Source organism: Mobula birostris, chromosome 6 (assembly GCF_030028105.1).
Source record: "Mobula birostris isolate sMobBir1 chromosome 6, sMobBir1.hap1, whole genome shotgun sequence".
Taxonomy (NCBI): domain Eukaryota; kingdom Metazoa; phylum Chordata; class Chondrichthyes; order Myliobatiformes; family Myliobatidae; genus Mobula; species Mobula birostris.
In genome coordinates, this window is record NC_092375.1 from 124008588 (window position 1) to 124024745 (window position 16158).

Here is a 16158-nt window from a genome sequence, read left to right on the forward strand (position 1 = left end):
AATCACCAGGAGCGCTGCAGTCAGGAAGGGTGGGCTGGGAAGTCACCATGATTTCGATGGATTGTCAGTGGATTATCTCCCAGGATAGTCATGAGTATACCTACATGAGGTTTGGTCATAGCAGGGGGTATCGAGAGAAAGGGAAGGGTATCTCGGTGACAATTGTTAATAGAGTTACCATAATCTCTCAGCCTGAAGCAATGGTACGTCAATGTGGAATAAAGAGTTCTGGTGTGTTTTGTCAATTACTGAAAATTCTGCCTTGCAGTTGTAATTAAATTACTGGCCAATTATGAAAAGGAAGGAATACAAGCCTGCTGCTTTGATAAGGTTTGGATGTGGAGCAAATTCTCTGTCAACGGGAGACACTGAAATACACAGCATTGTGTGGAGCCCACCTTTGATCTGGTGACTCTGATGACCCCTTTTTACAATCTCGCCTGACAGTGTAACCAGTCAAACATAAAAAAAACCTTAAAGGGTTTTACGTGTTGAATGTGGAGCTGATATTTCCCCGAACTGGGATGTCTAGGAAAAGGTATCACAGCCTCAAAAGAAGGCCTTGGCCATTCAGCTCAGGGATATGGAGAAAGATGGTGAGCAGTTGGAATTCTCTACCCAACATGGCTGTGGAATCACAATCACTGAGCAAGTTCAAGGTAGCAGTCAATAGATTTCTGGATATCAAGGAGCTTTGCGATGTGTGAAGTGACATACAGGCTATGATCTTACAGAGGGTGAAGGGTCAAATTGCCTACTCCTGGTTCTATTTCTTACGTCTTATGCATTTATGTTTCTCCTTATTTAGTTTACCACAAATAATCATGGTCTTGAAAGCATTTGAACCATTTTTTATAATGTTGCTTACTTTGTAAATATAGTACATTCCAGTTAATTGGAACACATCAGGATCAGTACAATTAAGCACTGCCCCAATTCCCCAAACATTCATGGAAATAGTTAAAAAGGTATTAAAAAAAACCAGCTATTGTTTATCTGAGTAACAAATTAATCATTTAAATGAAATATAGAACAAATTAGAACACTACCGATGCCACTGGTGGTTATCCAACGAAGACAGGAAATCTGTGCGGGAGAGTATTTAAAGTGCAAAAGCCATTGCACTGAGGTAGTTCCACTCTCTTGACCTCAACAGTCCAGGACCAGTGACACGAGTAGATGTCACAACTGGGGTCTTCCTTAGTTACTTCTGTGTCCTGTCATGCCCCTTGCTCGCCACGAGGCACTGCAGAGCTGCCTTCCTTACTGTTGGATCTCAATGTAGATCTCATCCTCCCAGACTGCCAAAGCTGACTTTGCATGCTGGGACAGGTGTATCCCTATCTAACCTGGGGTATGAGGGCCACCAGCCACCCTCACTTGGTTTTAGCCTGCATATCGAAGCGGGGTGTGGACGCTGGTGCATGCAAACAGATACCTGGAGCCACAAGTGAGAGCTGAGTGTCAGGTGGGGATCAAGGGTGACATTCAAGATGATTGTCAACACCTGCAAATGTTGTAGTTCCTGACTTGTTGAAGCAATGAAATCATTTCATTTTCTCTCCCAGCCGTTTCTGGCATTTCCAATCCTGAATGCTTGCAACCGAAGTGAGCAAAACAGTTCTGAATTGACTTACTGATTATTTCTTGTTAATTATCGGTGACAAGAATCTCTGCTTTTGGAACACAAACAGACATCACTGATGTTATTTAAAAGCTGTTCACTCTAAGGATAGTGTGGTGTCTAACGACTACATAAGCACATGCAACTGATGCAAGTTGGAAACTGTTCGGCAGCAGTCCCCTGCCCCAATTAAGTGGCATAGTATCCCAATAATTGAAGGGAATCCCACCTAATATCTCAATTTTGCTTTTCTTCTTTAAGAGTTGTCCCAAATAAGTGGCTATCCAGATCACTGATGGTCTGATTAACCAGAATCCAATCTGCATGCTTGTAGTTATGCAAATTTTATTTCATATCCATACTTTAACCTCTAACTTTGTTTTTATATGATTCTTTATTCTATGCAATTGTTGAACAACTTTGTTTTTGTGGCATGTTGATCACACCCCACCCAACACAGCACAACAAATTCCAAATACATGTAAATGTAAATGGTGAATGAAGCTGATTCTTGATCCTTTATAGAATCTCCTCTGACCTGACTAACCATCTCCACATGAACGAAGTGTCTCATCCCTCAGCAGCAACCTAGTAAATTGCCTCTGTGCTCTCACCAAATGTTGGTGTACTCCATACAGTGCGGTGCCTTGACTGCACCTAGCACCGGCTGAATCCTAAGCGTCGGTTCATCTATTTTTAGTTGGTTTAAAGTCATTTAGGTTATCTAAAGCCATGCACAGTTTGTACAGCTGGGGTTGAAACGTATATATGACAAGTGAATGAATCAAAGCTGAGTTTTCTTTCAAAATGCAGGGTAATATGAACCTTTCACATCTGTCAGTAGATCCTACCTGTCATGTTTTGTAGGCCCAGCTGCCTCAGTCCAAATGTTCCATCTTTCTTGTAGTTCAGCAGGATAGTTAGCGCGTATCTGTCCTCGTACAACTTCGTCCCTCGAATAATTCTCAGATTTTCCAGAGGGAGGTATTCAAACTGGTTCAGGGCAGCCAGAATATATCCAGTGACCTCGCGAATGGACTGAAGATTTAAAGAAAAACACAAGCACACGGTGAGGTTAGAAAACCAGCAAGCAGTGTGCATAGCTTTTGCATACCTTAGCAACAAACAATCTTCTGGAAGAACTCAGCGAGTCAAGCAGCATCATTTGGGGGGAAAGGAACAGCTGATGTTTTGGATCGAAACCCTGTGTCAGGGTTGTGAAGATTGCACTAATGGAGAGTTCAAAAACACTTGCTGAGGATTGTGACCAATTCTGCCTGGGTGTCACCCTCCTGAAAATAGATGGTATAATGGCAGAGCAGACAGTGCTGCTCCAGCAACCCGAGTTCGAGCTTGACCTTGGTGTTGTCGACGTGGAGTTTACACATTCTCCCTGAGTGTTCCAGTTTCCACACACATTCCCAATGATGCACAGGTTGTTACAAAATCATTGATTTATAATACACGTAAACAGGACCTGTGGTCATTGCCGACAAAAAGGCTTTCTTGAGCCAGTCCCACTTCCCTACATCTGGTCCATCCCTCTCTAAACCATTCCTTTCCATGTATTGGTTAATTCAACAGTATTCAACACAGAGCTGAATAGAGTAGTCTGGAGGGAGTTGATAACACAGAGTTTGGAGTGTTTTAGTGAACTGATCTGACTTAAGTCCAGCATCAGAGTCCTTTTGCCACCGAAGCGTGTGGTCACTGTTGATGGTTTTGCTAGCAACAAAGGAAAGCATGTGTTTTGAGATCCCTATTGCTTCACTTTCAAGGACTGTATAACTAATGTTCTCAGTATTATTGATTTACTATTCATTTACTTATTATTTGCTCAATTTAACCTCTTTAGCACACTGGGTGTTTGTCACTCTTTGTTGTATTAGTTTTTCATAATTCTATTGTATTTCTTTATTTTTCTGTGAATGCCTGTAAGAAAATGAATCTCAAGGTAATATATGGTGACGTATACTGCACGTATTTGGTCTATGGACCATTTTTCAGTGTTATAGTTTCGTCCATTCTTTCTCATTTATTTTCGTGCAGGGGAGGGGGATGTGGGGATTGATGTTCTTGTGGCATTTTGTGTGGGGGGAGCGGTCTGGGGTTTGATGTTCTTCTTCATTTTTGTTCTTTTTTTGTGCAGGGAGAGGGGGATTTGGAGGGTTGATGATCATGTTGCTGTTCTTTTTCTCTTGGTTTGGTGGCTATCTGGAAAAGAAGAATCTCAGAGTTGTATACTGCATACTGCATTAATACCTTGATAATAAATGAACCTTTGAACTTTGAACCTTGGAACGTACTTTGGTAATAAATTTACTTCAAACTTTTAATTTTCTCAGTACCCTTTTCTTGTTTAAAAGGAAAATGTAAGCAGTTTATTTGTTTTCTTTTTTATTTCACACAACAATCAAATGGGACTAGCTTGGATGGGCATCTTGTTTGGCATGGACCTGTTGGACAAAAGGGCCTGTTTCTGAACTGTACAACTCTACTTTTAAAAATATTTATTTTTGTCTCTTACATTCTACAACTTAAAACCTGTCCAGACTTGCTGTAGTATATAAAGAATCAAAACTAATCAGTAAACCCCAAGACTTGATCCTCAATACCCCCTTGTGCAATTGGATCCTGGATTTCCTCACTTGCAGACCGCAGTCAGTTCAGATCATCAAAAACATCTCCTCCACAATCTTCATCAGCATAGGAGCACCACAGGGATGTGTATGTAGACCCCTGCTCTACTTGCTTTATATCTATGACTGTGTGGTTAAGCACAGCTCCAACACCACATAAAAGTTTACTGAAGACACCACTGTTGTGGCCTGCTTCTGCTTGGTACTGTGCAAGCACCGCCGGACGGCTGTTATAACGCGCAGTCCGTGTGAACGGTGTGGGAGTTAAATTGTAAAATAAGCTTTATCAAAGCAGGTGATGTAAAATAGGCTGTATCAAAGGAGGTGATGTATCAGCATAAGGAGAGAGACTGAAAGCTTGGCTGGGTGGTGTAATAACAACATCTCACTCAATATCAATAAACCCAAAGAACTGATCGTAGACTTCAGAAGAGGGACACCAGAGGTTCATGAGCCAGTACTCATAAGAGGATCAGAGGTGGAGAGGGCTAGTACATTTAAATTCCTGGGTGTCACTATCTGTCCTGGACTCATCATATAAATACATTTGCAAAGGAAGCACAACAGCACCTCTACTTCCTCAGGAGTCTGCAGCAATTTGGTATGTCATCAAACCCTTGGCAAACTTCTATAGATGTGTGGTGGAAAGTGTGCTGACTGGCTGCATTATGGCCTGGTATGGGAACACCAGTGCCTTTGAGTGGAAAATCCTACAAAAAGTAGTGGATTCGACCCTGTATATCACAAGTAAAGCCCTCCCAACCATTGAGCACATCTACATGAAACATTGCCATAGAAAAGCAGCATCCATCATCAAAGATCCTCACCACCCAGGCCAGGCTCTTTTCTCACTGCTGCCATCAGGTAGAAGGTGCAGGAGCCTCAGGACTTGCGGCCCAGGTTCAAGAACAGTTTCTATCCCCTCAACCATCAGGCTCTTGAACAAAAGGGGGAAAACTACATCCATTCTATTTCTGGTGTTCCCACAACCGATGGTCTCATTTTAACTACTCTACACCTTGTTATTTATTGCTATTTACTCATATTTGCATTTGCACAGCTTGTTGTTCATTGATCAGTTACTATTCTATAGATTTGCTAAGTCTGCCTGCAGGAAAAAAAATCTCAGGGTTGTATATTGTGACATGCATGTACTCTGATAACAAATTTTATTTTGAACTTTGAAGAAAGGAACAGTGCCAATTATAATCCAGCTATATGACTGCTCAGAAATGTCCACATTTACACAGTGATCTAAAGACATTTTACTTCTGAAGGCTGATTATTGTCACACTGCAGGAAAGGCGATAGCCGATTTGTGCACAGCAAGCACTCACTCACAATGATCAGAAACTTATTACTTCACCACGGTGTTAGCCTGGGTTTTGTTGTTTGGTCACAAAATGGGATAAGCCCACAGCCTACTGACTTACAGTTTTGAAGGTTACCAACCACAGTTGTACACTGGGATAGAGAAGCAACCGTCTGCTGTGAATCTATGAAGACTCTATGTAAAACCAAATCTCTTTCTCTCCCTTTCATGCACAATTGAGTGATTATGAAAGAACAAAGAAAAATCAGAGCTACTGCCATGCCACTGTTTTCCCGAATAACAACATAAGAAATAAAAACAGAAGTTGGCTCATATCGGATTCTTTTCCTTCTCCTCTGTTTCCCAGATCTCTCGATTCAGTCTGCAAACATCTATTGATCTCTTGACTTGAATAAGCTGATCATTGAAAGCTAAAAAGTTTGTCAGAGTCTTTAAAATGGTGAAAGGTTTAGTCAGAGTAAATAAAGGTAAACTGTTAGCTGCAGCTACAGGGTAGACAGCTTGAGAGCAGAGCCTTAAAACGAAATGCACGAGAACGGAGAGTGCCAGGAGAAAGCACTTCTTTTCGAACCGGAAGGGTTGCTAGGATCTGAAAGTCGCTGACGGTTAGGTAGATGCATGCAGTTTCAATAATAGGCCTTGAAAAAGAGGGAATGAAAGAGTTTTTATAAATGTGTCAAAGGTGATCAGTGGAAGGAGCTGCAAATGCTGAATTTTAGTTTAAACAGTGACACAGTTACTGAACAAAGCGACATACAGATTCAAGTGATGACACTGGGTTCAAAACTTACCAGGACTTGTGTAAGGAATGGAACAAAGTGATCAACTTAAATGCATGAAATAATGTACATGTCTGGACAAAATCCTCTCCAAAAGTTGGAAAACTTAAACCCCTGATGCTGTTATATTATGCTTTAATGCGGAGTGCAATTATGGCCAGGACTGGGTAACAGAGGCATGACATTCTGAAGCATTCTAATACTGGTTTGCAGAGCTCTCCGTGGGAATTAGTTCTATTTCTTGGGCCAGCCCAGTGAGTTTCATGATTGGTTCTATTCCAGTGAATTTCTGCTGAAGTTTTGACAACTTGAAGGTATAACTTTGAGTGATCAGACTAAATGCAGGGGGTTAACTTTACAGCATGTTACCCAGAATATGAAAGACAATTTCAGAAAGATTCAATACAAGTGTGTTTGGCTCCCGTTAACTATTACTGCTGTCCTCAGTGAAAACCACAAAAGATGCAGGTGCTGGAAATCTGAAACAAAAACAGAAAATGCTGGAAAGACTCAGCAGGTATTACTTCTGGAGATTAGAGGAAAGTACAGAGAGGATGTCAGAGGTAAGTTCTTTACACAGAAACTGGTGGGTGACAGTAGAGGCTGATACATTAGGGATATTTACACAACTTAGATAGATATATAGAAGATAGGAAAAACGTTGGACTATTTAGGAGGAAGGGTTAGATTGACCTTAGAAGGAGGTTAAAAAGCAAGCTCAACATCACAGGCTGAAGGGTATGTATTGTGCTGTGCTGTACTGTGCTCAACAGTATATTCTCTGTTATATCAGAAGCAGAAGCCTGAACACCCACACAACCTTTCAAATAATCTGTTCTGGAACCATATTCATTTCCTCAGTATAGTGACACCACAGCAGTTTTACATTACAATGGACTTTATTTTTTTTTTCATTCTAATTGTGTTTTTTTGGTTTATTTTTAATATTTTATGTACAATTTATGTTTTTCCTGTGAATATTATGTTATCTGATGCTATGTGGCTATGATTTTGCTGCAAGGAAGTTTTCATTGGAAATGTGCCTGAACGTACTTGTGCAGATGACCACAAACTCAAAGTTGACATCAACTTCTTTGTCTTCAGTTGCAAATGAAGGAGAATGGCCTGTAAAATGCTGGAGTCACACTGGATGTGCTTTCCAGAAACCATCCAGACGCTGAGATAGAGATGAGATCTCGCCGCGCCTGTGCCAATGTTAACGAAACAGGGACATGAGAGCCAGAAATGGGCTTCTACCTGCTTTTCTGCGCTAATAGAGTGCTAACGTTATCCCAGTGCCAAATTAAAGTTGAACGTTGGAGTACAGTTTATTGTCATCTGCACAAGTACATACATGCACAGGTGCTCCGAAAAACTTGTTTGCAGCAACATCGCAGGCATATTGCATCATATAAGCAGTATTCACAAGAAAAACATAAATTATACTCTAATTTTACAAGAAGGAACACAATTAGAACGAAGAAAAGTCCATTTTAGTGCAAAGTGTTCATAGCTTTGCTAAACTATAAGATTAGGGTTTTACAGGCTGGTTCAGGAACCAATTGTTGAAGGGAAGTAGCTGTTCTTGAACCTGGTGATATGGAAAGTCAGGTTTCTGTATCTCTTGCCCTATTGTAGCTGCAAGAATTTGACACAACCCGGACGGTGCCAATCTTTGATGATGGATTTGCTGTTTTGAAGCAATTGCTTGGGCACACAATGGTGGAGAGGGATACACCAGTGATGTACTGGGCTGAATCCGCCACTATGCATTGGAATTGCCCGACCAGACCATGATGCAACCAGTTAGGATAGACTTAGCATTACCTCTGTAAAATTTGTTAGAGGAATTGGGATGTTCTTGACGAAGCAAAACCAGGATGTACTCGATTTAACACGTTAAGACAGTTCTGGCCTGTCCTGGTGTTAGAGGATTGTGTGTATGGGAAGATGGGAGGGAGGAAAAGGGTGTGTTTTGTTGGCTGTTGTGTTCTGTGTTGTTCTGCTGAGCACTGTGGACGTGCTCTGCTGGTGCCAAAATGTGCGGCAACACTTGCGGGCTGCCCCCATCACATGCTTTGGTTGTGTTGGTTGTTAATGCAAGTGACACATTTCACTGTACGTTTCGAAATAAATCAATCTGAACCTGAAACAGGTAGTGGCAATGGCATCAGCCCACTTTACTACTGAAGGCTGCTGTGAAAACAAGTGGTGGGCCATGACACATATGTTCTAAAGAAGAACCCCTCACGTACTGAGCGGACGGCTCATACCCCCATTTACAGGTTGCCAGGTCCTCTCTTGCCTCCCTGTGAACATGGTAAGTCAAGGGGTTACAGGTCAAGGAACCAGATTGCCACAACGATTCACTTTCACAGAAGCCCTGATTTATACCAAGAACTGCTGGCAATGAGGTTTAATTGAAGTAAATATTCTAGGCCCTAGAATATTTACAAGGGGACAGTTCAACAGACTTATAAAAGCAGGATAGAAGCTATCCTCGAGCCTGGTGGTGTGTACTTTCAGGGTTATGGATCTTCCAACTGGAAGATAATCTGATTATCTTCAATTTATGAGGTAGGGGAGGGTTTGTGAGGGATTGGTTCTCTAAATTGAATTTACCCATCCCCTCTCCCAGATACAAAAGCCTGAAAGCGTGCACCACCAGGCTCATGGAGAGCTTCATTCCTGTTTTTATAAGACTATTAAACTGTGCCCTTGTACGATAAGATGGACTCTTGACCTCATAATCTACCTCGTTATGGCCTTAAGCCTTATTGTCTTCCAGCACTGCACTGTCTTTGTAACTGTAACACTTTATTCTGCACTCATTGTTTTTCCTTGTGTTACCTCAATGTACTGATGTGATCAAATGATTTGCATGCATGGTATGTTTCAACCCTTCCCCTGGTTGCACCCACTAACATCTGTGTAAAACAACTTGCCTCATACAATACCTTTAAACTTTTCCCTCTCATCTTAAATGCATGCTCCCGAATACTTGACATTTCTACCCGGTGCGAAAAATTTTGACTCTCTACCCTATCTACGACCTCTATAAACATAAACTTCTCAGTCGCTGACACTCCAAAGAAAATAACTCAAGATTGTCCAACTTCTCCTTACAGCTCATAGCCTCTAATCTAGGCAGCGTCACAGTGAATCTCTTCTGCACTCTTTCCAAAGCCTCTACATCCATCATGCAATGCAGAAAATCAGACATTATAACCATGCTTTCACGGTGAAGAAAATAATGTAATGTCAGGACCTTGTAAACCTCGTCTGGCAGTGCATTCCAGATATCAACCATTCTCTACATAAAAACTTACCCTCAGACCACATTTAAAATGCTTCCCTCAGGTGAAACCCGTACCGTCTAGTTTTTGATACACTTATCGTGGGAGGGGGTTAGATTTTAACTGCCTACCTTATCAAAAAGCTTTTAGAATCTTATATGCCCACCCCACCATCTTCTGCTTATCGCTCTATACAACAGCTCCCCAACCCTCCCTTCACTTCTTTCTGCTGGCTATCTTCTCTCTGTGTTTCAGTCCAGCTGAAAGGCCGTGACCTGAAACGTTGACTGCCCACTTCCTGTGTCATTTTCTGATGACGGTCAGTACTGAATCAGAAGAACCAACCAAATACTCGGGTCCACATCAGTGTGAAGCCTGTGGTGGCAATGTGACAAAAGAGGAACTCTCCCAGCTCTGACATTGCTCAGTGCCCCTCGCTGTGAACGAACGCACCACTTCTGCCTTCCCCTGACAAAGATGGAGTGCAGGTCTGCTGCTCGTCCATAGCAAAATGATAAATGGTAATCTCCAGACTTTGCACACCTGGAAATGAAGCTGTCACTTACAGTGCTAATATAAGCAACCAGTGTTATTAAACTGAGATGGCATTTTAAAGCTCATCTGTCATTCACTGTGAAATCTGCAAATTGCTCGTCTTCAGCTCAGGGACGACTTCTGTGCATCGACTATAATTGAAATGATTCAAGTGGCTTATGCCAACAAATATGGTAAATAACCAGGGCATTATTTAATGAGAAGCCCACGGTCACTCAAAAATAGAATGTGCAGCCGACTTTGTGTACAACAGGGGAATGGAAAGCAGAAGGCATCCTCTCTTGGCAGCAGTTGGATATTAGCCAATAAAGGCAGGTCAAACAGATTGAAGGGGGTCTTGTAATATTGCAACTCTGGCATGTGGGGGGGGGATAGAGAGGTGGGGCAAGGCAGGAGTGGAGTACCCATGTTGATGGGGGATTATTTAGTTGCCAACTGCATTAATGGCCAAAGCATGAAACAGTCTTAGTCTCAGCACATCCTGCGTCAATCTGAAGACAATATTTGGCTCTTAGACACAATCCAGAGAGTTTGGCATGGTCTCTAGTTATTATTAAGGAACTACTACTGGAGGTGTCTTAGGTGAGGTGTCAAACCAAAGTCCAAATCAGCTTTTTGGGAAGAGATCTTTGAGGAAAGGCCAAGAGTGGAACTCTTGCAACTGGCCCAAAAATCACCCACCAACCAACATTGCTAAAAGTGAGGATTATCTGGTCTTTGGTGTTTCTGACAACTATCCAACAACATAGTGCTTATAAAACACATCTTGGGCTGTCAAAAGCCTCAGAACATCCTGAGAGTAAATTATTCAGTAGTGCTGCAACAGTTCTCGCTCAATGTCAGCCAAAGCAAAGAACTGACTATTGAGTTGAAATGGAAGGAGGGCAAACGTACACCATTGGTGGATCGGTGGCAGAGATAGTCAGCAGTATTTAATTCCTCGGTGTTACAGGGTTACGTAGCTTTGGCATGTCATTGAACTCTCTACTGAAGTGCTTTTCAAAGTGTCCTGATTGGTTGCATCATGGTCAGGTACAGCAATTTGAATGAACGTAAGAAGTTGGAGCTTTGATTCAGCCCAGTATATCACAGCTACATCCCTCCCCATCATCATTAGGAGGTAATATCAATCACCAAAGATCTACACCATCCAGGCTATGCCACCTTCTTGTAGCTATCATCAGGCAGCAGGTACAGAAGCCTGAACAGCCACACCACCAGCTTCAAAATGAGTTACTTCCCTTTGACACTTTGGCTTTTGAGTAACCTGCACAAAGCTAATCACTGCCTCTGTATAACAACGATACGACCACCTTCGCATTACAATGGGCTTTTTATTGTTCCAGTTGTGTTCTTGCTTGTATAATTGTATATAATTCTTGTCTTTAACTCAGGTCTTTCTTGTGAATCTTGTGTACCTATGATGCTGCTGCAAGTAAATTTTTCATTGCACCTATGCATACATTTTCTTATGCTTATGACAATGAACTTGACTTTGGCATTTGACTGCAAACACTTCAAGTGCTGAGTAGTTCAGGAGAGCCGTTTCCATTATCAGTAGGATTGGACCCAGGGGAATGACATTGTCACATAGGCAAGAAGTGAAGTTGGATTGCTTGTAACTAATGAATTATTCAGATTTGCACTGGAACACCTTGTAATAATCATCAGAAGGGAATTTTAAAAGGAAAACATCTGCAGGGCTCCATGGAAAGAAAATGGGAGTAGAACTTTGTGCAGATAATGGTGAGACACAGCCTCTGTAAAGCCATCAGGGATGCTAAAACATAGCATAGGTCCAAAATTCCAGACTGGGGTCAGTTGTGGCAGGGCTTATACATGATAATGAGCTACAGAACAAAGTCAGGCAGCATCGTCGACAGCAGCACATCCCTTTCTGATGAGCACTCTAAGTACATTTTGAAGAGAAGGGATTTGGAATGCAATGAGCCACCCTGACAGTCCTCAATGCACCTGTATCCACAGCCGTCGCTGGATGTAAGAACAGTGTTCTGGAAAGTGACTGGCTCAGACAGTGTTCATGTATCGTGTGTCCTTAGATTCTGGTCAGATCAGCTGGTGGGGGCAGTTGCAGGCATTTTTAACCTCTCTGCTTCAATATGAGATTCCCACTTGCTTGGGAAGATGTGCCTAGAGGCTGTGGAAGTGAGCGAGGGCCTCAATGAATACTTCTCTTCGGTATTTACCAATGAGAGGGAACTTGATGATGGTGAGGACAATATGAGTGAGGTTGATGTTCTGGAGCATGTTGATATTAAGGGAGAGGAGGTGTTGGAGTTGTTAAAATACATTAGGATGGCTAAGTCCCCGGGGCCTGACGGAATATTCCCCAGGCTGCTCTATGAGGTGAGGGAAGAGATTGCTGAGCCTCTGGCTAGGATCTTTAGGTGTTCGTTGCCCACGGGAATGGTACCGGAGGAATGGAGGGAGGCGAATGTTGTCCCCTTGTTCAAAAAAGGCAGTAGGGATAGTCCGGATAATTATAGACCAGTGAGCCTTACGTCTGTGGTGGGAAAGCTGCTGGAAAAGATTCTTAGAGACAGGATCTGTGGACATTTAGAGAATTATGGTCTGACCAGGGACAATCAGCATGGCTTTGTGAAGGGCAGATCATGTCTAACAAGCCTGAAAGAGTTATTTGAGGAGGTGACCAGGCATATAGATGAGGGTAGTGTAGTGGATGTGATCTACATGGATTTTAGTAAGGAATTTGACAAGATTCCACACGGTAGGCTTATTCAGAAAGTCAGAAGGCATGGGATCCAGGGAAGTTTGGCCAAGTGGATTCAGAATTGGCTTGCCTGCAGAAGGCAGAGGGTCGTGGTGCAGGGAGTACATTCGGATTGAAGGGTTGTGACTAGTGGTGTCCCACAAGGATCGGTTCTGGGACCTCTACTTTTCGTGATTTTTATTAACGACCTGGATGTGGGCGTAGAAGGGTGGGTTGGCAAGTTTGCAGGTGACACAAAGGTTGGTGGTGTTGTGGATAGTGTAGAGGATTGTCGAAGGTTGCAGAGAGACATTGATAGGATGCAGAAGTGGGCTGAGAAGTGGCAGATTGAGTTCAACCCAGAGAAGTGTGAGGTGGCACACTTTGGAAGAACAAACTCCAAGGCAGAGTACAAAGTCAATGGCAGGATACTTGGTAGTGTGGAGGAGCAGAGGGATCTGGGGGTACATGTCCACAGATCCCTGAAAATTGCCTCTCAGGTAGATAGGGTAGTTAAGAAAGCTTATGGGGTGTTAGCTTTCATAAGTCGAGGGATAGAGTTTAAGAGTCGCGATGTAATGATGCAGCTCTATAAAACTCTGGTTAGGCCACACTTGGAGTACTGTGTCCAGTTCTGGTTGCCTCACTATAGGAAGGATGTGGAAGCATTGGAAAGAGTACAGAGGAGATTTACCAGGATGCTGCCTGGTTTAGAGAGTATGGATTATGATCAGAGATTAAGGGAGCTAGGGCTTTACTCTTTGGAGAGAAGGAGGATGAGAGGAGACATAATAGAGGTATACAAGATATTAAGAAGAATAGATAGAGTGGACAGCCAGCGCCTCTTCCCCAGGGCACCACTGCTCAATACAAGAGGACATGGCTTTAAGGTAAGGGGTGGAAAGTTCAAGGGGGATATTAGAGGAAGGTTTTTCACTCAGAGAGTGGTTGGTGTGTGGAATGCACTGCCTGAGTGAGTGGTGGAGGCAGATACACTAATGAAATTTAAGAGACTACCAGACAGGTATATGGAGGAACTTAAGGTGGGGGGTTATATGGGAGGCAGGGTTTAAGGGTCGGCACAACAACATTGTGGGCCGAAGGGCCTGTACTGTGCTGTACTATTCTATGTTCTATGTTTAAGAAGACTATTATCATTCCAGTACTTGAGAGGAACTGCCTAGTGGCTGTAACCTCCACCATCTTTATGTGTTTTCAGAGGACGTTAATGGCACACATTTACTGCAGCCACCAGATAACCTCGACCCATTGCAATTCACCTACCGTCCAAACAAGTCTATGGCTGACACCATCTCAGTCACTGGAGCATCTAGATGGTAAAGACACCTAGGATTTGTGAATATTAATAAATTCCATATGTATGCATTTAGTGCAGGAAAGTGGCACTGATTTTATTGAATGGGAAATCAGAAATAACGGGCTGAATGGTTTCTGCCTGCTTCTTTTTCTCAGGTCATTTAAGTGCCCTCTTAAAACTGTTCACTTTGACGGAGCTCTTTGGTGACATCCCATAAATTTCCAATTTGGCTTTCTGTCAAATTTTGTTTGCCATCACTGCTGTAAAGTGATTTGGGATATGCCTTCCTACATCGAAGGTATTATATAAATGCAAGTTATTGCAGCATTCAGCAAGACGGTGATCAAAGGAGCAGCTCTGGTTCTGTGGCGGATCTCAAGGAAAGGGGCTTGAGAGAGTGAAAAAGTGAATAGCCATTTTCTCTTTCTTTTTGCTTTCGCACTGAACCGTCTCCAGCTTGCTGGTCGTTATAAAATTCTCATTATTCACTGCCCCAGCTCCACTCAGGAAGTCGGTACCCAGAATTTAAAGCAGGCTGAAAGACTATTCAATTTTACTTGAGCGCCAAATTATTTGTCCTATCTGTCCCAGCAGTCCTCTCTCACAGAAGGGGTCAATCTGAAAGCGACACCAAGTCAAACGGTGTCTGACAAGGAAAGGAAAGGAAAATGACCTGTGGTCACACAGAGAGAAAACCTACAGAGAATTAAAAGAAGTTGTTTAAATGGCTGCCTCATGCTTCCATCAGCAGAACACAATCAGCCGCAATCAGAAAATTTGGGTTAGGAAACACAGCACTGAAGAGCTTTTCATTTCGTCTCATGGCCACCTCACCTCCCCCTCGCACCCTGTTCGTTCCCTGAATCTCGATACTTAAGCACAGTCACATCAAATAAAAACAAGTCACACATTGTTAGAAATCCATTCACTCATTACATGTCCCCTAGAGTGAAGAGCCTGCAGCCAATAATTTGGAGCTACTGTGAAATGAATTCTTGCCGGAAATAATTCTGTATTTACATTTTATAAACAATTTCATGCCATAAGAAAAGAAAATGCTGGAATCTTTTTCAGTACCTTAGAATACATGAATTCCAGTGTGCTAAAACATGTTTATTTCTGAATTTTGTGCAGGATTAATTGTAGCTCATAAGATTTCTTGATCTGGGCACGCTGAAGATAAATTGTCACCCATGCATGTCTGTACATAAGTAACAGCATTTTAAAGGGGTTTCATTGGGGCAACCACAATTATTCTGAACCTTCTCCTGAGTTTTGAGCCCTTTCAACTGTAAACTTTTCATATATTTAGCACTTGAGTTCAAGGAGCATAATAAGTTTGTAGTTAAATGAATGAATTAAAACATTCCCATTATTTCAAGATTTGCTATGAAAAGAAATTCTGTGCTTTAAGATTTTATCTCACTTTCATGCAAACTCCATTGTGAAGTGCCAAAAATGGTTTCTATAGCACTGCCATGTAGCTTAACTCAGCCAGAAAAAAATCAATGTTGCCTAAAATACCATTAATCTAATGTGATGCCATATGATCAATAATGTTCCTTGTCACTGTATGGACTTACAACTTTAAAGTGAGTCCACAGCTACGAAGCCAGTCATCACTGCAGCCAATCCAGGAGCCCATTAGTTGCAGGCCACGGCCTCAGTTCAGCGCAAAGTCAAGTAAACCTCCTGGAGCAGCAAATAATAGTGTAACACTTCTGCCTTTAAGTCAGAAGGTGGAGGGTTCAAACCTGAGAACAGGCAATCCTGTAAACAAGACTTGGGGATCCAGCACTGAGTTCTAGGAAATTATTAAACGGGAGGTTCTCATGAGATTGGGGTGCATAAACACCAATCCCCCAACCATAACCATCTGCTGT

At 42.4% G+C, this 16158-nt stretch overlaps 1 protein-coding gene across 3 annotated transcripts in view; it reads right to left on the bottom strand.

Moving 5' to 3' along the window:
• The window catches only part of LOC140199341 (receptor tyrosine-protein kinase erbB-4-like), a 986886-nt gene that overhangs the window by 522365 nt on the left and 448363 nt on the right, over window positions 1-16158 (bottom strand). For all 3 annotated transcript variants that reach the window (XM_072261212.1, XM_072261213.1, XM_072261211.1), the window contains exon 3: window positions 2476-2662. In XM_072261212.1, coding sequence (XP_072117313.1) covers window positions 2476-2662 — 187 coding nt within the window. The remainder of the gene's footprint in view (window positions 1-2475; window positions 2663-16158) is intronic.